Source organism: Cyanistes caeruleus, chromosome 3 (assembly GCF_971803275.1).
Source record: "Cyanistes caeruleus chromosome 3, bCyaCae1.hap1.1, whole genome shotgun sequence".
Classification (NCBI taxonomy): Eukaryota; Metazoa; Chordata; class Aves; order Passeriformes; family Paridae; genus Cyanistes; species Cyanistes caeruleus.
Genome location: NC_141703.1, coordinates 32,269,319 through 32,295,244, shown reverse-complemented (window position 1 = coordinate 32,295,244; position 25,926 = coordinate 32,269,319). Strand labels below are relative to the sequence as shown.

General features: G+C 35.8%; 1 protein-coding gene across 1 annotated transcript in view; it reads right to left on the bottom strand.

Annotated features, from left to right (window-relative positions):
• The window catches only part of GABRG3 (gamma-aminobutyric acid type A receptor subunit gamma3), a 290,524-nt gene that overhangs the window by 253,731 nt on the left and 10,867 nt on the right, over positions 1 to 25,926 (bottom strand). The window contains exon 3 of the mRNA XM_086880630.1: positions 20,107 to 20,174. Within this exon, the coding sequence (XP_086736756.1) occupies positions 20,107 to 20,174 (68 nt within the window). The remainder of the gene's footprint in view (positions 1 to 20,106; positions 20,175 to 25,926) is intronic.

Genomic DNA, 25,926 nt, shown 5'->3' with positions numbered 1-25,926 from the left:
ATGAAATAAATTCTGCAGGTATTAGGATTTTCTTGGCTTCAAATGGTTGCCTTGGACACAAAGAGACATAGCAGTAAAAATTGAGCAGTCTCCATGTGGATTAGACAGTCAGCATTCCTTGAGCCAGACAAATGAAGATAAATCATAGGTAAGAAAGGCTGGGAAGAAGCTTTCTTGCTGTTTCATCTGATTGCTAAATTAAATCAATTGGGGTTGAGAGAATATTGCAATCATGGGTAGCTGCACCAGTATTTTTCTAATGGTAAAGTATTCTTTCATCTTTAGATTAGTTCAGCCAATAAAGGTATTCCACAGTTAACATTTCATTTTTGTTTCATCAGCTTATCAAGATCTGTTACTGCATGAGGAGGCCATTGAAAAAATTTTGAATAATCTCTGGAGAGATTTTAACTGTTTATCATGCAACTCTTTCCCACTCTTCTTCCCAAACATCAAATTAACTTTTAAAGGCTATCAGTTAAAATGTGTATCCTTCCATGACAATAATTAGCCACTATTGTGGCTATAATATATAGTGGATATAAAGAAATTAAAATGTTACACATCCATTTTTTATCCCTCTATACAGAGTCCAAAAAAAAAAAAACCAGTCATGAGGCCTCATGTGTTTTTCATGTCTTGGTCAGTTTCACCCTGTAATAAATAATCCCATACAGGTAGGCTAAAATTTTGCCACAGAATTTATCACATATTTGTCTGACTTCCAACACTTTAGCATAGTAAATTAATGAATCCATATTACAAATGTGTCCTTGATCTATTATGCACTTCCTAAAGAATGTAGTTATTGCTTAGATTAAAAGGATAGTTATACCCTCATTCACAGCATTGTGAATAAATGAAGAGGGGGAAAATGAAATTCTAAGAGTTACCATGAGATAAAAACAATATGTGAATTGTTTCCCCTATTACACTATAGCCAAGTTGATGGGGTAGAGACTCAATAAACAGACTATAAAGTGTATGGAAAATCAGCTGGGCTCACAGGGGTGTCATCAGTGGTACAAAGTACAACAGGAAGCCAGTCACTATTGCCATTCCTCAGGGATCAGTCACTCAATCTGGTATTCTTTCATATCTTCATTAACGACCTCAGTGCTTGATGTGGCATTCTCAGAAAATGTGCATCATACTGCTGGGAATAATCAACGTGCTGAAGGCCTGGGTTGCTATTCAGAAACACCTTGAGAAGCTGGAGAAGTGAGCTGACAGGAAACTCATACATAAACATGAAACTCCTACATAAACAAATGTAAAGTTCTGCAGCAGGAAGGAAATAAGTCCACACAATGGATTTGCAGGGAAGGGCTTGAGGACTAATGGATGAGTTGACCATGAACCAGAAATATGCTGCTGTGGAGACAAGGAGCAACCACGTAATGAAATGCATTAACTAAAGCATTTCCAGTGGGTTGAAGGACATGATTGTGCCCCTCTTCTTAGCCCTTGAGAGGCCTCCTCTAGAGGGCAGTTTGGGGATTCTCAGTACAAGAAACTGACATACTGGAGCAAGTCTTTCAGGGGATTGAAAAACATGAAATATGAAAAAAAATCAGAAAACTTGATTTATTCAGCCTAAACTGAAGCCTTAGGGGAGGAGCTCCTCAGCTACCTTAATGGGAAGGTATATGAAGAATATGGAGCCATATTCTCCTCAGAGGCAGGACAAGAGGCAATGGATACAAGATAGAACATAGGAATTTCCAGTTTGGTATACATTTTCTTAAACCATGGCAGTGGCTGAACAAACTGGAACAGGCTGCCCAGAGAGGCTCTGGAATCTCCTTTCTTGCAGATGCTCAAAACCTGAGGCCCTGAGCAATCTGATCTAACTGAAGCTGCTTTGAGCAGAGGGCTGGACTATATGACTGGATATAGACCAGAAGTCTCTTGCAACCTAAATTACTCCATGATTTTAAGCATGAGTCAGAATTAAAAGCTACTTTTTTTTTTTTTTGGGGGGGTTTTTTTATTGCTGGTAAATTAAAAAGCAAAACAATATCAACAACCTTTTTAATGACAAATATTTGGGCTTAATTGCCACTTTTTCACATCCAAGATAAGCCTGTGTTTAGCTGATTCACACATTAGTAGTCAATTAAGGATTGAAAACATGAATTTCATTCATTCTAAGGACATACATAAAAACACATTCATGCTTTGATTGAATCAGATGTCCAACAAAAGGGACAGAGTGGCAAATTATAACAAACAAGATCATGATTCTGACTCTGCAACTGAAACAACCTTTATGCTAGACTAGAACACCACATAAATATCCACCTCTTCTGACTCAAGTCAGTCTTCTTGTGACTACAAGGACACTGTACAAATGTAAAGGAATTACTAGATATACACTCTGCTCCATGCATGATTTTTAAAGATTGCCCATATTTAGTCTATCACTTGGAAAACCCAGAATTGAAAACTGAGAAAGGCTGCCTGTGGAAAAGATTGATCCTGCTCTTGCAATCACACTTTAAGGACTTTCATTTAAGAAAAAAGAATTTGGATGGATAAATATGGCAAACCTGAATTTCATCAGTCTTTTTCAACCAGCTTACTGATGAGTCAAAATTGTCCCCCCTGTGTTCTCCTTCACAGGTGATTTTGGTAATTGCATTTATAATGAATGAGAGGCTTCTGTTGCTAATATTTTTTCCATGACCTCATAAGGATGTCTAAACTCATGAGAATCTTCTATCATACACCTTAAGTAATGCTTTTCCACCCAAATTACTTGGAATCTGGATTTTAATTATGACTGCTTTGGCATTTTCTTAGTTAATAGTTGAGCTACCTTGAATTCCACTCTATTTGCACATAAAAAACCCCTCAAATACCCAAACAAAACAAAACAAAACAATCCCAAGCAAACAAGCAAACAAACAAATCAGTAGTTTTTGAGAACATACAAACTTTAGATTGATTAACTTTTGTGAACTTTGGAAAAATTTAAAATTCATCCACCAGTGATTAAAATGTAATTCACACAGAGGAAAACACCATTACTTAGAATACATTGACATTTTCAGTGTTAAAATGTTACAACTGTAAGAGTTGACATTTATACAAGTTGCCCTCAAATTCTGAATTTCAGTAGTTTGTATACTAGGGTAGTAGTAGGCCTTTAATATTAATCATATTTATTAGGAAGAGATTATATGAAGTGTAAAATTCACAATAGTTCTGTTGTACACACTGTTATAAATGTCCCATTTGCTAAAGGACTGGTAAGCATGAGAGAATGACAGCAATAAAAAGGCACAAAACCACGTACAGGATGAGCTATGGAAGAGTAGTCAACTGTGCAGGAGTTCTACTGGCAGGGAGAAATAAAAGTTATAAAGATGGGAAATGGTGTAAGTTAGGACAGGATAAGCTACAGGTGAAGGAAAGTAAAGGACTAGTAAATAAATAGGACTTCACAAAGGAAATGAGAGTAAGAAATTATGAAAGAACTGAAGTAAAGATGAATTATTTTATGGAGATGGGGAAAGAAAGCAGAGGAACACAAAGCAAACCCCTTACTTTGTAACATGTATCAGTAATGAATTTCAGTATCTTCATTCACTCTTTCCACGTGGTATTCTGATTATATGCTGCTCTTATGTTAAATAATTTACATTTAGCCAAGTAATGTCAGCAGATTGAAGCGGAACTCTTAAAAAGACAAGGGAGAAAGAGAGAGAGCCTGGGCTTTATTTCCACACTCTGCCAACAGCAGACTATATTAATTAAACCCCAGAAAGTAACAAAATCTCCCTTCAGATTCACATTTCCCTTTTTCCAGTGTGTAAAGATCATCTCTTCCTCTGTTCATTTACTTTATCCAGAACATTGCACCTCTAAGTCTAGATTCTGACTTCCTCATGTAAGACAAAAAATATAAAGGAACTAAATTCTAGTTCTACCCTATGATGTGCTTCTACACCAGTACAGGAAAAGAAGAAGGTCCTAATCTCTGCATTCATCTGAACAACCAAAACTGAAAATTCTGGTCTTTGAGGTCAATCAATCCTCAGAAGTAGAAAACCATATTTTAGGTGTAAGACTAAAGAAGAATACATGAAAAGGACTGGCTTGCGTGGCTTCCTACAGCACTGTGGAATCAGCTCAGTGAATTAGAGGATAACTTCTGCTTTTATGGCCCTGCATAAAGAAAGTGGCTTCAAGCATTGTTCTAAGGATATATCCAAACCTGTGCATTAGTCTGGTCTACAATCTATCCTTCCCATGAAACTTCCAGCTACTAATTTTTGAAAGATTTCTCCTCCACTTTAACTAATTTAGCATTGTTTACTGACATTATATACTTAACACTCCCTCTCAGGGACGAAATTATCATCTCCAGACAAAGAAATCTCAGGCAGGGATTGCACTCCCAGTGCAGGAAAGCTTTGAAAAGCGTTTTCAAGTCAGTGTTCACCACTAGCAAAGACCCAGCCAATCAATATACAGCTGTTACTGTCAAACATAGGACTCTGTGCTCTGTAGAGCAGGTCAGAACAGCTACAAAGAAACTACAAAGTGAAGAGCATGATTTATAAAAATCCTTCTGGTCACAAAGCCAAGTGAGAATTTAAAAGCCCAAATATCCTTTAGCTTGTAGACACATCTAGAAATCCCACAATAATGGCAACATTTTCTTTTCTTTATAGCACACCTTTTATTCCCTCCATCACGAAGCATTACCTGTATTATCTCTAGGACAACAACCAACATTTTTCCATTCATGGCTTCTCTCTGTCAGCAGGGACACCTCCATACTTGATTGACACAAAAAGATTGTACTGTATCCTGCATACCTGACACAAGAGGAGCCTCAATGTTACCACTAGTTTTTCCTTGTTAAGGAAAAGGTCTAGCAAAATTTTATGGACACAATCTATAGAGGAAATAATGGGCAGCACCAAATTTTTTATTAAAACACAAAAGATGGGAAATACAGGTACAAAGTGATTGTGTCTTTTCCTTCATACATCCACAGGAAAATCAACAAATTCTCTTAGCAGGTGTCTTGGAGTATGTTAGCGACTATAGAATAATAGAGGTTGAAAAGACCATATTGCCATGCACCTGATACATTAAAAACTGAAACTGAGCCATGGGCTTGCATAGTTGAATTATATCAAGAAAACACATTCAAGATTCAAAGCCATGTGAGAATTCTAGAATGTATTTCAATTTTCCATATTAAGAGATAAAAATATCTCTCTTTGCTTTTCATTATTATTTTTTTTTTATTACTAGTCTTACTATTATATTTTCAATTATTGAATTGTCCTTATCTTAACCCAAAAGTTTCTGATTCTCCTCCCCATCTCACCTAAGAAGGTCAGAGGGAGTGAGAGAGCTGTTGCATGGTACTAACTTTGTGCCAGAGCTTAAAAGAACAGAAGGAAAGGGAGGTGAGGAGAGACAAAGTGAGGTGGTGTGAGCACAGGTGAGAAAAGGCAAGGTGAGGCAAGTGAACAAGCTAAGGGGACAGCAACTTTGCCACACAATTGTCCCCTAGAGAGAACAAAAACCCCAAAACATCATCATCATACCTACTCCAAAGGCTTTCTAAAAGTATACACAACTTTAGAGAGGAGAAAATGAGTTGAGAAAACTACAGGTGATAAGAAAAATAAGACTGATCTGCAGTGAGTCTGCTGGAAGAACAAGCAAAAAAGAAGCAGTATTTCATATTCCTCATATTCTTCTAATATGTACTACTCTAAAATATGCATATTCCTACTTTCAGGCTGTACCTTTAAGCTATGGATCGGATAGGTGTGTCAATTTTGGTTATCTGAAAGAAAATACAGAACCCAAACAATGGTATCTTGAATAGAGATGCTTCTACACAGCATTATTGGCAAGTAGTATAGTCAGTAATTCATTGATAAAAGTTAATTTCTGCAAAATATGTACTATAGGAAATAGAGGAATGCATTTGTAGACTAACAGATTTTTACCACTCATGTGAATGACATTAAAAATTGCAGGCTGATTTCATAATGCACTAATTTTAAATCAATGAGTGAGCAGGGATTTAATTTACATGCCAAAAAGCTGTAAAGCCTTACTTCCAACAACTGAACTCTCCTAACATGATGTAGAATTTACCATATGTCATATGCCTTCAAGCAAATCACACTGAACCTCCACCTAAGCCTTCATCTTCTCTGTTCAAGGAGTACTTCTTGCTTAACTGTATCAGAATAGTTAGGGGAAAATAAAGGGTTTTTTTTTAACCTTTGCATTACCCCCAGTAAAAACATTTCATAAATTATATGGAAATAGATTATGGGGTATTATTCGGAGTGTAGCATGGTATCTCCCTTCAAAATATGAGCTGGGTTACTTATCCAGTTTTCTAATCACTCTAATGGGAATTACTCATCCTACATTTAGAAAATATAGGTTCCTTTTGTATCTGAGTATCTGCAACAGTCACTGAAGAGGGATATTCATGGATAATATTAATGGAAATGACTGGAGAGTGAGAAAAAAATGAAATCAACCCAGGAACCAACCACTAAATACCTAGTTTGGGTAGGATTCAGTAGTGAACTCCTGAGCTCAAGTCCTGGCTCTTCTCCAGGCCAGGCAAAAATCATGATCTGCATTCTCCTACATTCCACTAGAAAAGCCTCTAATTATTTAATCACTCACTTTACCCCTGTTTCAAGTTCAAGAAATTCTCCTGGTTCATGAGTAGAAAACTGCTCTTTAAAAGTCTATTAGAAACTCACAGTTTTCAAATAAGACATGTCACTTTACAGCTTATCCAAAAAAAAGAAAAAACAAAGGAAATTGTTCATTCTCCTCAGCCAGCTTCCAACACCCAGCAGCCCTTCTGCTCAAGAGGCTGCCACACTTTTTGCAGGCTCATCTCATGTTGACTTTGAGTGAGTTTCATGTAACTTTCTTTTGTCCATTTTGTTTGTTTCTTTCAAACTAGTCCTGGAAAAGATGAAGTTAAAGAACATGCATGCTTAGAAAACTATTTGTCAGGTAATATACACATGGATTCTGTGTTAAAACCCTCTGAATTTCCACCAGAAAGTGAGATCCCTAGCCATTTCCATTACCTCATCTATAGAGATATACAAAAGTTGCATAGTAAAACTAAGATTAATACAAGTATTTCATCAAAGATGGAACTACACCTGTACTTGACACAATATGAGTGGAAGATGCCTTTTAATTCTCAAAGCTACATTCACTGGCATTCCCAGAAAATTAGGACAAGCTGATTAAGAAATCAAAATACTTTTTTTTAAACAGCAACAAGATCTTAAACCCTATGTAAACCATGCCTCATTGCAGAAGAACCTACACCTCTCTGCTGCAGGCAGAAGAGCATTAAATGGCAGCAAGTCATGGTGGTGTCTACAGAAGCAATGCCACCTGGAAGCTCCTATTTTCCAGCTCTACTAGGAGAGCTCATAACATTTATAGCTGATCCAAATTGACAGTAAGAAAATAGGCACTTCAGGATAAGGTAAAGAGAGAAATATATGAAAAGTCCAGATAGCATGGAAGTCCTTTCCACTCTAGGTCTAATATGTGCTTAAAAATAAATGTTGAATGTGCTACCAGCCACTTAGCTGTCTTATCTTGTCCTGGGGTCCATCAGGCATGACCAGCCAGCTGAGGATGCTGATTGTCACACTCTGCTCTCCACTGGAGCAGCCCCAGCTCGAGTCCTGTGTCTAGGTTGGAGCATCACAATGTAAGAAAAATATTAAACTGCTAGAGACTATGCAAAGTGGGAATATGAGAATGTTGAGCAGCCTTGAGGGGAATCCATGTAAGGAGCATCTGAGGTCACTTGGTGTGTTCAGCCTGGAGGAGACTGAGAGGAGAGCTCATTGCAGTCCACAGCTTCCTCATGAGGGGGAGTGGAAGGGCAGGCACTGATCTCTTCTCTCTGGTGAGCAGTGACAGGACCCAGGGAATGGCCTGAAGCTGTGTCAGGGGAGGTTTAGGTTGGATATCAGGAGAATGTTCTTCACCCAGAGTGTGGCTGGGCACTGGAACAGCTCCCCAGGGAAGTGGTCACAGCATCAATCCTCACAGAATTCAAGAAGTATGTTCCACTGGAGCAGCATTCTCCTGCTCTAACCTCAAGGCCCTCCTGTTGGGTCCCCACAAGCAGCTGCTTGTACCACAATAGCAGGAAGGAGAAAACTCCTGTACCAAACAAGGAGCCTCAGATCAAAGAAACTGTGAGTATGTTGAAGGAGGAACTATTTTTGCAAAATCATGGTAGACTATCAAGAAATGCAGGACTGTTTTATCATGCCTGAGTACAAGTGAGAAAAAAAAAATCCCTATAACTGACTTTTCCACTCCCTCCTCCTTGCTGCAAGATCACTAGAAGCACAAAGCACTGCTCTTTTACACCAGCTGTGGTAACTCAAATGTAAGCTCTCCAGAAAATCTGTCCCACCCTCACACAAAAAAATGTACAACACAGGTGGAACCAGAGACTAAAGCTGCTAAAACCATTTTTCTCTGCAGAGCATGTGCAAACAGACTTGCAGGCAGATTTTCTCAAAGACAACAGAAGGCATTTCTGACATACAGGAAATGCACCATTCTTCCCCCTCCAAAGCCCTAAAATTTAATGCAATTTCTAACTAGAACAACATAGCAAAGCTTGATGTAAGGTGGAAGGTCGCTTGCTTTTGAAAGTGAAAAAAAACACATGTTCCTATGTTTGCTTTGGAGCCAAACCACTGTCTAAACTGCCTTTGACATAGTTCTAAAATATATATCTGCTGTTCTTTACAATATTAATCTGAAATCCACTATTTATAAAGAAAAATATTGCATACATGTTTAATTAGATTATAACATGAATCCCAGGTACTTATACCCTCATTTCAACATATTTATTTCAGTATTATAGTCCAAGATAGTGCCACAGGAACAAATTACTTGATAAAACTAAAATTGCCTACAGTTTTCTATGTAAAACTGACCCTGTCCTCCATCTCATTCTGGGAAAATGCTGAGTTCAAACAAATGGAGATTTAGCCCATGGACAAGCTTCAAATTCTGAACCCTTCAAATTCTAGCCTTGTAAGACTCTATTAGAAACAAAATACTCAAAAAACACTTTCAAATCCAGTTCTTGACTTTAGCTTCCATGTGATATTTGGCATAAATCAGATCATTTATTTAGGAGCTGACAGATTTTTGGCATGTTCCTCAATATAATTTAATTATGATTTTGACTGCTGGTTTTTTTTGTCATTTTATTCAAAGCATTTTGCTAAGATCCTCGTAACTCTAGACCTATAAAGAGTTTAAAATTTGAAAGATTATCTTATCACTGCCTATATTTGTACAGGTTGAAATATATTAGCAAAGGAACACATAAAACCAGTTCCACATGTGAGAGGTGGTGAGTTATCTAGAAAGAAGCCACATTCCTAAACATTACTTCATCAACAAAAACTTCATGTATAAATTTGAGCTAAACCAAAGAATTAACTCAAGTTGACCATTCAATGTATCAGCTATCATTATCTAGAATAATCACACAATACCAGTTTAGCCAGACATTCTGAAAATCCAGAAGAAACTCATAAGTAATTCTTTGAATCCACCTCTTTTCACTTAGTTAACCTAGCTGTGCCACAATCTGTCAAAACCTTTGCATGCTGGTCCAGCTAGGCAGCTCTCAAAATACAAATCAAATTTTCTCTTTTTAAGATATTCTCCCAGACTTCCTATATTTGTTTTCACTTTCCTTTTCTTTATGCCATTTTTACAGTGCTATCCAGATGGCAAAGAAATGCTCAGACCTATTTACATAAATACAGTTTCAGACACCAGAGAGCTAGAGAACACGTTGCAGGGAAAACAATGAAGATAAAGAGATTTCAGGTGACTGCAATCAAATAACCTTGCAGTCTATTTTTTTCTCTTTTTTCTTTTTTTTTCTTTTTTTTTCTAATGTATTCTGCAAAAGAATGATATACTAAAATATAAAATATTATTCAAAATAAAACCTCCTAGTATCTAACCTTTTCATTTGGAAACAATAAAAAACACTTTAGGTAAAAGGAAATATGAAAGCAGCAGGCTAGCACAGATCACCACATTTCCATTTACATTGATGAATTCAACCATTTATGTCAGGTGAGAAACTGGCTTCCCTGTGGAATTCAGACTGGATCAGGCACCAGGCAGATCCTTTGCTACTGCATACATCTGCTATTTATTTGGTCCCATCCAGCACAGAAGAAAATCTCCAATTTACAGGTGTTTCACTTTGAACTCTCCACACAATGCAAATTCAAAGACAGAAGCCATTGAGGATCCAATACGTCCTAGTGCCAAAATCAACTTTGGGTAATTTTGGGTCTTATAATTAGACTCTCAGTGTGGAATATTTTAGGAGAACATGGCTCAAAATTATGCCTGGCGTAGTTCTATTCACTTTCTGAGAGATTAATTTAGCTCTTTTATTGTTTATGCTGTTTCACACATTGCACATAGGTATCAGAAAAAGTCAGAAACAGAGACAAAATCATTGACTGCATTTACCTCAATCACTGTGTATGCCCTAATTGAATCACAAGCAAAAATGATTGCATGAACTGAATTTATCCAAAATTGATAGTCTGATTTCAAATCAGCATTGAGCCTACATTATTCTGACCAAACAATATAGCTTGATAGCTCATCTCAGTGTCTAATGAAGCAACATTTGCATAATGCATGAATCCAGTTTAGGAAAACTGAAACTGCTTTGCCTTAAAGATGGCCAGATGTTTAGTGAGCAAATGCTCAAGGGACAATCTCACCCCAAGTAATGAAGACCAAGAATGAGACAGATAAGTAATAGAGGAGAAAATTTTTTTATTTCCATTTGCAGTGGGGAACACCAGCATGCATTCTGGTGATTCCCAATTCTTCAGTTGCTAGGAGCAGTAAAATTAATAAATTGGCACTCTTAGTCAAAAAAAAAGAAAAAAAAAAGCTTTTTTGATTCCAATATAATAATGAATATAAATTGAGAGACTAGGGTTCTACCTTTCTGTAATTCACAACTTTGACTGCTTTGTAATTTTACCTAAATCTACAGGCCTTCTAGGTAATGAAAAACACATGCTGTGCACATTGCAGCAAATATACCTCAGGGAAATATCTACCTGGAAAGCCATTTGAAAGCACAGAGCTGTCAGAGTCTGATACATGGAGTGTGTGTAAGCAGATGACAGTTATTTCTTTGTCTCAGTTAGCCAACACACACTACCAAACATGAACTATCAGCCAAATCTCACTACCCCTGGAGTTCACTCGCTACTGTTTTCAAGAAGGATTTTGAAAGGCAAGGTCTGAAAACAGAGGTAATTTATTGGTTAGACAGTACAGGTGGAAAAAGTAATAAAATCTTGTGCATACATGTTCTATTTCTTATCTGAGAGAGACATTGCAAACTTCTAGGCTGTTTAGATAAACATATTTGGGGTAAAAAACAACAGTCATTAATCACCAGACAAGAGAAAGAAAGGTTAGTACATAGAACTGAAGCAGAAAAGGATGCAACACACAGGAAAGGTGACGAGCAGTTTAAACTTGCAGAGCTTACCAGGAGCACAAGTACAGAGCCACAACACCCATGCCACTTTTGAGCTTGTGCTTTTCAGGATTATGAAATTTAGTTTCCAGGATTCTTCTTTTGAAGGATTTAGTAACCTCTCTTGAGGAGAAGGACCAGGAGGTCTGAAATAGCATGGCTGTCTTATTAAATGTTCTCAAAATAGTTTCCAACCATTTTTGGCCTTTCTCCTCTCTTGCAGTTCTCTGTGCTGTATTACATTTGCTCTATTTCTTGCATACAGTCTTCACAGGAATTTTTGGCTTCATAGAAGAATAGTTATACAGAAGCAGATTACATGAAAGTGTAATCATCACCATGTCTTTGTCAACACAATGAAGAGTCTGCAGGATCAATTGTTTTTTTCCACTTTTCTTTCTAACAGCTAGCCTAAACTCCTTCCTTCAAATATTGTTATTTGAAATCTCAAATAAAAACAGATACAAAAATCCTATTATTATGACATATTTTTTTTAGGCCACAATTCCTAAGGAAGAATACTTTCCAAAATCATACCAGATTTCTTCTGGTATGCCAAGAATCACACAGATTTAATCTAAATTTCTAATCTCACCTTACTGAAATATTCACTAACTATGCAAGGAAAATATCAGTGGAGCTGATGTAACTATTTAACAGACATTGGCATTTAGGTAAGCTAGACACGGTAAGAAAAAGCTTAACACCTGCATACTTTCATGAACCTCTTCCAATTTTCATAAATCTGACCTGACAAATAGAGGGCCACATTCACGAAGGTATGAAGGCTAGGCATTTAATATCTCCCATTACTAAGTTCCTTAAATACATTTAAAAATTCTGTTCTCCTCGGAAAATATACAAAAACAATTGCAATAAAGCAATAATCAGTTATTCCTGCTCTCATGTCTCCCAAGAAATGAAATTTGCTAGATAAATTATGGGGTAAGCACAGGACACAGTCAGAAAGGAAGACAGCAGTTTCCTTGGTTTAATAATCTCACAGCAGCCTTGAGAATTTATTCTCCTAGACCCTTGAAAAGTTTCTGTATCTTTACCATTTATAACTGAAAAAAAAAAAAACAAACCTCAAACAACAGTTAATAAAATTATTATATTACAACTAAAATGTCTGTTTCTAGTTTTAAAGCAGCAACTACACTTTAGTGTCTGAGATGTTTAGCTAAAACATATCCAAATCTCTGTGGTCAAAACTATCTGCTTCTGTGTAGTGTGCAAAATGTTAATATTAGATATAATAGCAGCTTCCTCACACAAAATTTCTTCAGCTTTCAAGGGATGCAAATGTAATTTGCAGAAGTAGGAAAAGTGCTACAAAGTCTCTTGAGGAGATAGAAGTTTTAAGTGTAGAAAACAGCTTACCCAACGTAACACAGCATGTAACAGAACCACCTGTATCTTAAATTTCTAATGAAAAGCAGACACAAAAGAAGACTAAGGTGGAAAGAACTTTGAGGAAGAAGGCTATGAAAACATATAAAGAACCTAGAATATCACTATTTCTGACCACATAAAAGCCCCTTTTCCAGACCAAGAAAGCAATAAATTAGGACTACTTTTATTTAAAAGGAGGAAAATGTACAGTGTTAGCAAAAGCATGGAAGTGTTGTGATACAGATACAACCCTGTAGGCTGTAGACCTTTTTAATTGCAGAAACCAAGCATTTGCATTATTCTTCAGTTCTGTGGAGTCATTCAGCAGAAACACCTTGTCTGTACCAGAAAAGCATATCTGAGAATTCTTAAGAGTCAAGGGACAACATGTTCACAAACAAAGCTTGAAAGGAAATGTAATACAATTCTCTAAACCTTATTTTTCAGCTCTCTGTCAAGAAAGGAAGTTATGTCAAATTAGACTGATGACAAGCTCTCCTGTGGGAAAAAAAAAAAAAAAGTAAGGTAGGAATGTTCTTCTGGGTTTTGCTCATTGCAATAATGGTGTGGAAAACACCGATCACTGTTCTGATATTCAGATGAGGCTGATGAATAGTATTCATTCTTTAGCAATCAAAAAGTCTTACAGGAAACTGAAGATGATTCTGTGGTCCAATAAAGTTTATAGGGGATCACCCTGTATTCAGCTATTTCTTCCTAACTACCAAGCACATTTGTAGTGCTGCTGGAAATGCTCTATGGATGCTGTGATGTCTAGGCCTACATTCCTACATGAAGTCTTACAACAACTTGTCATTAGTACATCTTTATTACTTACAGAACAAATCAGTAACTTCCATTTCCTGACTAAATCCATAACTGAAAGCACTAAGGAAGACCAAGCTCTCAAAACCATGGTTTAAATTACATCAATATTATCCAGGAATCCAATAAACAGGTCAACACAAAAGTAATTACTCTTTCATGGAGCAATCATGAAAAGCTGAAACTCTAAAACAAAGTTGATAAACATTTGAACACTCAAAGATGAAATTGATTTAGGCCAAGATATTGTCAATTTACCCTAAAGTAACTCAATACCCTTTACAGCAATTTAGCCATAATTTTTCTAGACTAACTTTCCCAAATGTTGTCAATAAAGAATGTGAAGCTATGTATCAATGAATAGACAAGAAGGGCAATTACTACATTCTAAAGGAGCTGTAACACTGAGTATACTAATTCTAAACCCTAAAGCCTGCAGGCCCAAGAAACAGGTTATTAAAGTGGGAGAAATCAAGCTTTAAAAACTAGGGCTAGACTAGAGTTTCTTACTACTTTTTGTATGAAGGCTAATATATAACTTCAAAGAGGAGGAATCTGTTAGATATTTTCACACTGTTTATCTATGGAAAAAGCATTCAGCCTAGCCGTTCTTCAAATATTTTTAATACCCACTACTGAGTAGATGAGACATTTAATTTTTCTAACTTATTGAAATTAAATTGCTCATTTGCCATACACCTTTTGTGACAACACTAAGGCTAAATTCATCCATATTTGATAATCTGCTTGAATTTTGATAAGAGAGATCAGCAGAACTAAGATTAGTCCATTACCAAAGACTTGTGACAGAATCTATCATTCCTCCAAGAAATAAACTGGATTTCCTGCCAGTGCAGCAAATAATGGCAGTATGTATTGTGTAGCACACAAGCTACATGGCAGAAAAATTAACATTATTCTAGTCCATCCCACTGCATCTCAAACAAGGGCAGCCTAAGGCCCTTCTTTATCCGAGTCTCTATCTCTCAGGCTCTGTTTTAGTTACACAAAGTGGAGCTCTAGACAAGACCAAATGTAGAAGCTGCTGAGGTGATATGTGAAAAAACCTCAATCTATGTTCATTTCCCCAGCCCCAGCTTCCTCTTTTCCAGTCAGTTTCACTTTTGAGATTATATGAGCCTCTCACAAAGTCTATAGTGGAACAGAAGCCACAGATTGATGTGTCATTTTATTACTACTACCTCCCAAAAACATTTTCATAGTGAGGCATTGACTGCCAGAGCTTAAGGCAACAAGAATGAGCCTGTAGGAGAGGTGATTTTGTTTTATCAGATAAGAAAAATCCATTCTTTTAAAAAGTTTTCTATAATGCATACATTTTTTTATCATGAGAGATCCAAACTTAATGACAGCATATAAGTATGATCTAGAAACAAGAACAGTAACCTAATCATAATCTAGAAAAATGTTTAAGTGTATGATTAGTATATTGTAAACAAACAGACCCACTCAGACTAAAATTTAGCTCAGTACATGAGTGTTCTCTTAGGTCACAGAGCAAAAAAGGAGTGTAAGATTTTCAGTGAAAAATATAAATATCCCAAGGCATTCCATTATTTTAGCGATTATCTGAACTCATTGACTGGAAAAGTCACTCCTGAAAAATAACTCCAACCGTCTCCCTACACAATTGCTTTGTAAATAGATTAGGTAAGATAGTGAGATAGAAAAACACACTTCAATTTAACAACGAACAGGGCATCAGCCTTGTGCTCAAACAGTGGCTTGCACTATATTTGTAAATGTCTGTAAAGGAAATACTTGGGAGTATTTCACAGTGGGCTGAAAATGGGATGAAATCTGGCTATAAAGTAGCTTTGCCATATGATGGAAAGATTCACCAGGCTATGTTCCTATAATTGTAGCAGCTCAAATAGTAATTTTAACTATCAAGCGAATAGACACAAATACTGAAAGTATGCAAGAAATTCAGGCTTAATTATGAGCCTTTGAGTAGTATTTTAGACAAGCCTCTAGATCAAGACTATTCTTTTAGATACACATAGTGTCTAGTGGAGAAGCAAAATGAGCATGTGGGGACTTTGAAACTGAAGTTCAAATACAATACATTAAGGGGTAAAACAGAGTAAAAATTGCTTTTATTTTAGAACACTTAACTGAACAAATGGGAAATATAGCACCCATAAAGATATATGACATAGCCTAGAGAGACACAATAGAATAAAGTGATGAAATACTTAAAAGAAACACTCTGAATAGCCATTTAATAATACTTGAGAATAAAGAGGTGACCATATGTCCAGCAGATAACCAATTACTATTTTTATGGCCAGGTAAGTACAGTTTATAAGGTTGCTTCTCACACTCTCTTCAACATCCTTTCTGTACAGCTGTGTTAAAATGAGATTCCAGTTGCAAAAACCATGCAGGTGTAAAATTGTTCTTTCACTAGCAATTTGTGCTGCAATCTTAGATTTTTGTAGCTACTCAGTTAATCCTGGATGTGTGAATGCACAAATACACAGCCTTTGATGCCACTGAGGTTTAATAGTCTATTCAATCTCAGCATGTTTACCTTTCTGTCTCACAAAACTACTTCTAGGGGATTTTTCCCCCTCTATTCATGTCTAGTTCCCTATTTGTATATTGGTGTCTTTCCCTTTTCAGTTCTTTTATAGACAAGCTAGTATTACTTATCTGTAGAAGACCATACTGCAGTAAGCCACATTAAGACTGTCTTAAAAAGCAATTTATAAACATTTACACCTAATGAGAAGAACTGGAGGGTTGACAAAAAAGTGAACCACGGATTTGAATGCAAAATTATATACTTCCTGGACACAATTTTCAATGGAAAATACTGAAGAAAAAAATTTCCAAAAAGACAGATATATAAAAACTGATTAATATGGAGTCCATACATCTGGTTTACAATATAAAGCATGGGGAAAAGAAATTCTAAAAAATCACAAATGAATTCTAAAATTCAAAAAATTTTCAAAACTCATTTAGAAGGTCCTTAAGATTCCCTAATATAGTGGAAGAGTGTTCATTATAATTACAGATATAACAAAATTTTTCAATAAGAAAAGATTGAGTTAAAATCTTGCATCCTATAACCTGAGGTCACTGATGACATTGCACCTTGAAATAGCAAATTGCAGATTTCTTTAACTTATTTTATTAAATGATGAAAACCAAGACAAAGAGATATAATATGCATATAGGAACATCAAAGTTGGCTCATAGAAGGCATTTGTCATTTACTTATAAATAAACCAGTTTTTGATTCTTTTAAATGAGTATAAGCTCACATCCTATTTTGTTTTTGATAAAGGACAGGCATCAAAATATTTATACATAAGATGGCTTTCATTTATTAAAAAGACAGCCGAAAATTTTTAAATGAGCATATATGTATCTTGGAATTTTTAATTTCAAAATACTCATGCATAATATCAATAATATCTACCATTTCATAGCATCATGCCATAACTCAAAATGCTGAAATTACTTATTTAAAGCTACTGCCACTCGCAAACACTTCCTAGTATCACTCAGTTCTGTTTTTCCTTGTCTATTATTACACAATACCTATTACTTCATATCAGGTGTTTTTAAACCATGACCCAAAGAAGCCTTCCACGTCTCACACAAAGGAAGAATCACCCCTATCTATTCAGAAAACAAGTTTCTATTGTCTTCATAAATATATTATAGTGATGAGTCTCTAATAGAAGAGCAACTACTGTTTGATTTTTCTAGAAACCTTGAGGTTTAAAATAAACATACTGAAAGTACCTAGAAAATGAGTAACCAATAAGACTTTTAGGAGAAGTGGCAGGAACTGTCCTCAAAAAGTCTGGAATGCTGGGTTAGCCATATGTTCCTGTGGATTATGCTGTATTTGCCACAGAACACTTCCTCTCCTTTGACTTGAAGCCTCTTCAAAGGAGCTCCTAACATTTCTTCCCCTTGTGGCAGTTACAGCCTCAGTCTAAAAAGATTCATTCTTCCTTGTATTCACATACAATTCATCTGAGATTAAATTTGCTACAAGTAGGTGTCTGATACCAACTGTCTTTTTCCTGACTGTTAAAGAAAGAGTTAGATATTAATATTCATACTCAAATCTAAGCATAATTGTAACAGTTAATGACATCTGAAAAGCTTTGCTCTACAAAACTGGATTGAACATTCGGGATGAATACCCATTGAAAAAATATCTTAAAGAAAATTATTTCCTAGGTTTCACCCACTAAATGAAAATCACTGATGAAAACTGATCAGAAAATATACATGCAGAGTTTGATTTCTAGAGAAGCTCCACATTATTTTCCCTCAGAAGTGCTGCAGACTAAGAAAAAAGTAATTGAGCTAAGGTCTGTGTTTGGAAGTACACAGCAGGAAAGTCCGCCTTGTACGTGTCAATGATCTCGGTCTTGAAATAGAAGAGATGGAAATCAATGTAATCATAGTTCTTTTTGCTCAATCAACCACCACTTTACCAAATAGCCTGGACAGAACAACTTAACTTTTAATAATAAGTTAGGGGGGAAAAGTTAGAAGTTCTTGTTCTGGTGAGAAAGAGAGCATAGGTGGGTTCTACCAAGAATCCCATTTTTTTCTCCTGAAATGGGATTTTCATGCACATTCCTCTCCCTTTAAAATTTCAGTTATATGACAGATATCAGACTGAAGATGGTCCTTTCCTTTCTCTTCCTCTGAGACAGGTAATTTCTAGCTACTATTTCTGTTCAGCTCTTTGTGTGCCCAGGCTTCAGAGGTTCACAGTCTACCTGAATAACTGCTTACTTAAAGTAAATAAATTGTTTTTCTTAATTCCTAAAAGTGTTCAATTTTTTTCTTCCAGTAGATCAAATCAGAGTTACTGAATACTGTAGCCAAACAGTTGAAATAACACAAATTAGGGGAAAAGAAGCTTCTCAATCAGTTCTTCCACTGAAGAGACAAGCCAACACAAATTAATTCAGAGGTAAAGGGCAAAAACATATTGTCCCCATTGCTTTTGAACAGAGTACCCATTCCTAGAGTAAATGCAAGCCAGAGGACCTTCTAATAAATTGTTCTCCAGAGAAGTCATTATGGTAGACCATCAGGGAAGGGCAAGATAATTAGTTATTTATTAGTTCAAGATCAGAGCAGCTACTCCCATTGCTTGACATTCAGTGCTTCATGTGAAATATCAATCAACACATTTCACAGTCGTTGAACATGACAGTTGTCCACAGCACATAATTTGTTCTGTGTTTACTTGCCAGATTTTCCACTGCCAGGGTGCACAGGAGCGTCTGGCCACCTTGTATTTGATATGCTGCAAGTATTTGCCTTCTTTCATACTTACAGGCAGAACCAAAGAATAAAGCTGAAGAGACACCTATTAAATTCAGGAGCTTTTCTTCCAAAAATACAAAAGACACATGCAATGCATTCATTAGATTCTTATAGGAACATTGTACACAGCCTTTGAATGCTATTGTGGAAAAGAGACATTGTTTTGAAGAGATTATTTTAAAATCTTCAAGTACAGTAAGATATTAACAGGTCCTCCATTCCCAAGTTGTATTAAAAAAGAAATCAACCTAATTTAAGAAGAGGAATCATATGAGGAATTCAAACTCAAAAGTAGCACAAGCAGCCACAGCTACCCATAACCCCAGAGCTACATAAACGTTCATCTTGCTTTCTAAATCTGAACATGATGCTGCAGCACTGAGGAAAGACCTAGAGCTTAGACTGTAACAACTGACCAACCACAGGTTTATTATTGCCACACCACCACACTCGTTCAGTACCTCCTGCCTTTACACACCCAGTACATCGATGTATAACTTCTGCAAAATTATACTTTAACGTTCAAGATTGTTGGTAACTCAGCGACCACTGAAGAGATGATGAATTCCAAATAAATATGCCATTATTATATGATGACTTTTATTAACTCTGCATTATGAAACTCTGTATATTTGATTGCTTATTGAAACAACAGCTCAAGAGTTTTCTTGACAATGGCTTCACTTCATACTTTTATTTTCCTGAGATGACTATTTTACCACTGAAGATCTACCAGCATTTTTCAATAGACAACATAGAACATAATATTGCTTTTAGGTTTGTTATCTTGATGAGACACAAAAAACAGAATTATAGCTGAAAACAGGACTAAATCAGAACCAAAAAAACTTATCACTGTGGTATTTATTGTTTTTTTCAAAAGTTAGTATTGATGCCAAGATCAGCAATCCAGATAAAAATCTTTGTAAGTCACTTACCATATTTATTGATGATACAGGACCAATGCTGTTGACATAAATATCAACATCAATAACTGTTGGTTTTACTGTGGAGAAAAAAAAAGAAAAATTATTTTGCAACATAAATAATCACTCCAAATACTTTTCCCCCCAATAACCATAAGGTCTTTTTTTCAGGTACAACTACTGAGAAATATGGATAATGTATTTTTAGGAAAATGTGGTTCTATTACTCCTACCCAACATAAAAAATTGCCATAAATTAAAACCTGTACCACTTCATCATCACAATTCCAATTTGTCTCATCAGCAATTTGCTAAAGAAACTTTCAGGTCTAGGCACAGTAGCTCAAAGTCAAGCTCAAACCTAAGATGTCTGACATGAAAGTAGAAATAATGCAGTTTATTACTTTTTCCCTTTGCCTCAACATTAAGGGTTTTTAGCCTATTTGTTCCACATCAAAAAAAATCTTTCCAGGTTTCTGCATCTCATCAGCCCTGAAATCATCCTAACTTAGAGTAAAATCTCTATGAAATCTGATTAGCTAAACCTAAGCAACTCTTCTTTCAATTTAGACTCATTCCCTTCAGTCCACATTGCCTTTGCACTCTTTCATTCAAAGGCTTTTGAATTTGATTTGGTTTAGTCAATGCACATTTCCCATAAGATCTTCCATGTTTTCAGACCTCCAGGACTTAATAAGCCAAGACAAGCTCTATATTCCTTTGTTTTGCTGGGGCCACTGCGATTTCTCTTTCTTTCAGCATCTTTGGTGTCATTGTACCTGCCGGACACTATTGAGCTCTTATTGGTGACATAACCTGACTCTAAAATAATGCCACTATTACACAAAAAAACACATATTTTCTTTACTTATACTGCCATTCTTCCAACCCCACAGGTTATACGTTAACCTCTAAATTGAGATCTAAATTAGTGGTCTACTTTCTCCAGTGTTAACTGACTCAAAACTAAGTATAAAGACTAAATGCTGTTTTAACCTGCAATTGATGCAGACTTGCCCCTAGTAAGCCAATAGCTTGTGTTGGACATCTTCCTTTCCCATAGAAGAACCTTCTCCTCTACATGGTTTTCAAAAATCTCCAGAGAGTACTCAAACCACTGAAGTTTGGGAACTGTGTTGGACTTGGACTTCTTTCACTAACCCCCAGTCCTCCTAGAATGAGGAAATGCAGGCATATTGGCCATTCAAAACTCGGAAAGCTTTCCTCTGGGAAGGTACTGAGCAGAGAAGTGAGGAACAGTTGAATACCAAGGTTCTGCTGGAAGCTTATCTATGCCAACTATCAGTCATTTGGTGTAAAGCCATCTGGCACAAAGCTGAGGATAGACAGGAATCTTCACGTGTAAAGATGAATCTTTTTTGCCTGCATCCCCCAAATTTCAGACTATCAAAGAGGTGTCAAGTAGTTTTGAAGTACTTGAAAATTTAGATGGTTATGAAAAAAAGAATTTGCATGCAGGTTTGTCCTGTAAGGTATGTATGTGTGTTTAGGAAGGCTATATTCCCTGTTGCAAAAAACAGACATTAAACTGGGTGAAAACAGTGGTTAAAGATGATAACCATTCTCTCTAATTCATTAAGTAACACATACTTCTTGACTGTGTATGGTCAGAACATCCAGGATTATTTAAGGTTATGGTTTCATACTGCCTGAAGTACTGGCTGATAAACTCAGATCTCCCCTTCAGCAAAAGAAAATGTGAATTCAGCTGAACAAGCTCAGCTGATTAAAGCAATTCTAATTGTACCCAGCTAATAACTAAATAGGAGTCTAGCAGCTTCTGGTAATGAGTTGCCTCAAAATGCAGTAATAAATGTCATTACACAGGAATTGGTAATAGTGAGGAACTACAGCTAGTTCTTCCACCAGAATAGCATTCATGGAATAAAGAGCTCTAAGCTTTATAGGGTTTATGTATGTGTCTAGCTGGAAGTTCAAGGCTAAGGAGCTCTGGTGAACATTAATGGCACTAGACTTAAGGATGTAAATTGGCATGCAATTGAATCTTGGCAGGACCAGAACACAGTGCTTGAAACCTGTTTCTATTTAATCCTTGCAGCAGTTAAGTATATAAATAGAATATGAGGTGGTAATTTCTCCTGGATGTGCTGGACCAAATTCTCTTATGGTGAAAAAAAACAAACAAAAAAGCAGTGCTTGTTAATGTTAAAGACAATTTGATCTTACTCACAGTTACTCACAGTAAAGATCTAACCTTGAAACAGAACACTAAACAACAGTCACTTCTTCTGTCAGACATTTCCAGTGAAATTCAAATTGAAAATAAATAATAAGAAAATACAGGTAAGCTATTATACATGTTCAAATTAAAAAAAAAAATTATAAAGCTTACTTGAATTACTTTGTTTTATTTTTCTAGGCAGAAGTAAAAAATATAAATGTAATTTGTATGATAAATATGTGTTCAGGTTTTAAAAGAAAAGTCAGAAGAACATAATTCTTGTTGTACATGGTCTTTCATGGATATAAACACATACAAACAAACAAAGGATTGTCAGGTATAAATTTTAGATTTGTTATCATGAGTTTAAATTCAAAATACTAACCAAAATGAATAAAGGTTTTAAGATTATTTTCTCCAAAATGCATTATGAAAAAGGAAATAACTGAGTCTTACAGTTATTGTGTCATATTAGAAAGAACTCACCCTACAAAGCTCTTCAAAATAAACTGAGTTTCATGGAAAGATGAAAAAGCTACACTATCAGGAAGGTTGGACTGGATGATCCACTGTGTTCCCTTCCAGCCATTCTGTGATTCTGCAATTCCAATGCCTGCTCAGTTTTTCAGTGTTCTGCATGCATTTGTGAACACAGTTCCTGAAGGAATTCAAGCCTCACATGGAGTTGCTGAGTTGCAGACAGAGCTTTTTTTCTTGCACTGGAAGAGTCCTCAGTTGTTGACAGAACAATGAAAATGTTAATACCTCACTAAAAGTTGACAATAAGATTAAATATGGATACTCAGTTTCAGTACTGTTTTGTTTTTGGCAAAAACCCAAGATAGTTCTAAAGAGCTGTCAGAAACTTTGAAAAATTACTGGCAGAACCATGTGTATACAACATGCAAGAGAGCAATTAAAGGTTGTCAACAAATGTACCAGCCTTCTCAAAGTTCTTTGAAATATTATTTAATCCATGGCAGTATCTTTCCCTAAAAGATAGTGCAAGCACATCTGAATAATTGCAGTGTTACACTGCTACTCAGGGCTACCAAAGGTAACCTAGCTACTTATCACAGTCATTTTATCTTCAAACATGTTGGCTTTAATTGAAGAGGGGATTTATAACACCAATCAAAATGTTTTTAAACAAAACTAAGGTCATCTGATCCAAATGCCCTGGCTTTGAGACAGTGTTTACATTCCAGTCAGCTTTGTAACTATCACTTTGCAAAGACACTACCAACAAGTACTGCCTACAAACTTAAAAAAACCCCTGACAGTTCAAAACACAACTGTGGGATTAATCTAGTTCTGCGTTATGGATTTACAAGGGTGAAAATAAACCAGTACCTGAGCTTGAATCTCATTAAAATCCATGAAGACATTACTGTTGGACATATGTGAGTTGATCATGTGTATTGAAAAAATTGAAGAGATAAATCAGGAGAATTTTAAAAGAGTAAATCAAAAGAGAGAATGTTATAAAATTTCATGTCATGTAGGGGGAAAAAATCTGCAAAATGCTCCTGACATTTTATTATGCTTATTTACTACTCTGAATAATGCTGTCCTTTTAAAATATCTTTTAATTTTTGATAGATCTCCACTATTCAGAACTGATGCTTATTTCATGAATGAAACCACTTTTCTTCCTTCAGAAAGCTTCCTCCACATTTGAAGTCTGTCCAAATAGCACTAATGTTCTTGCATAAATCATAAATATTTAGAAATATTTTTAAAATTTTAATATTGAGAAATATTTTTTACAAGCTCAATTAAACAGAGTGTGTCTTACTGAGTTCTCATTAATTTTAAAACAAAATTATTTTTTGCTGAGAGTTAACCTTTCTTACATTGTTCAACCAACTCACAGTTTTGTTCTGGTTTTACCCAACACAGCAGGGGTAAAAAATGTCATAGATCAATACATACACATTTGTAGAAGCAAAGCAGCTAGAACTAGATTTTTAGAAGGCACAAAAATACATAAAAATCACAATATGATCTCTGTTCAAGACCTACAGGGCCACTTGAATTCTGCCCCAATTTTACAAGACTACTGACTAACAAGATTGGCTCTGCAGTAATGAGATATTTTTTTATATTGCTCTGTAATGATACTTTACGTTCTCTCATTACCACATAAATTGCTATTTTTAAATTGGGACAAAGCTGTAATAAATCATTACACAGTTATTGGTAACTGTAATAGTAGTGATTATAGTGTTAATTTTTACTTTGCATTAGTGATGACGACTATTCCAATTTTCCTACGTGACCTTATTGGCAACATCTCTTTACCTAGCTATTCCTATAAAAAAAACTGCTCTGCTAACAAATCACTTCTCAAGACTAAATACAGGCAGCTAACACATCTCCATTTTACAACAAATTACCACATTTGAAGAAAAACCTGGTAACAGGAAGTGTTAAGCCACCATCCCTGGAGGTATTTAAAAGATGAGTGGATGTGGACATGATTTAGTGCTGGATTTTGCAGTGGTAAGTTAAGGGTTGGACTCAAAGATCTTAAGAATCCTTTCCAACCTAAATTATTTGATGATTCTCTTCTCCAATGTTACAAATCTATCAGTGAGGAAAATTAAAAACCCTCATTCTCCCTGCATGAAAGAGAATGGGCTTGAAAACAGATAGATGTCAAAGTCCTGCACTTGCTACAGACACAGAAACTCTGACAGAGGTGACATCCATATGTTTCAGGTTCAAGCTACCTAAACAGAACTGCAAATGAAAATCAAAAGAAGAAAGAAAGTTTGGATTAAAGCAGTACCAGGATGAGAACACAGTCCTCTGAAAACAGCATTTTTTTACATGCTAGGTTTGGTTGTCATTTTGTCCAGGAGTGTGAATGACAGTGCGCACATAAACGGACTCCCTCAATTAACTACAAATCACTTTTATTCTTCATTTCCCACCATAACTATCAATCAACCTTCAGCACTTTCATCCTTCATTTACCATTCCCCAACGCACAAGCTGTAATTTTTCAAGTATTATGTTGTGGAATGAAAACTGCAAATAGTAATGGTTAGGCTTGTTTTTCAATTAATTCCTACAGTTTTAATTTTTGTTTTACTTATATTCATCAGAGGGGAGAGTTCCTGTGTAATAACATAAGACTGAAAAATAATAGAATTTGTTCCTGTGAAGTCTAGCAAGCTAGCAACCAGGGTGTGGATGAACAATAACAGCCATAAGAAAACTACACAGATATAAAAACAAGCAATATTTAAAATAATATGTGCAGAACAAAATATGTCCCTGTTTAAAGATGACAGAACAATTAGTTTGTGCCATGACCCCAAAATGGCAACTAACACTGAACATCTTTGCAGTTTACAAATACTTGCTAAGAAACTTCCTTTATGCCAGCCTAGTCTGGCTAACCAGAGAAGGAAGAGGAAAGAAGAAAAGTATTTTTTTATGTAATTGATATCTCAGACTTTCTCTCTTACCTAACTTTCAACTCATGGCTTCCAGAAAGTTTGTATGCTACACTCCCTTGATCCTCTCAGATTAAAAAATATGATAGTGAAGTTATAGAGTAGAAGAGAGAATAAGAACTAGCAGCTTCTACATTTAGTTTCATGTGTGACAGTTAAGAC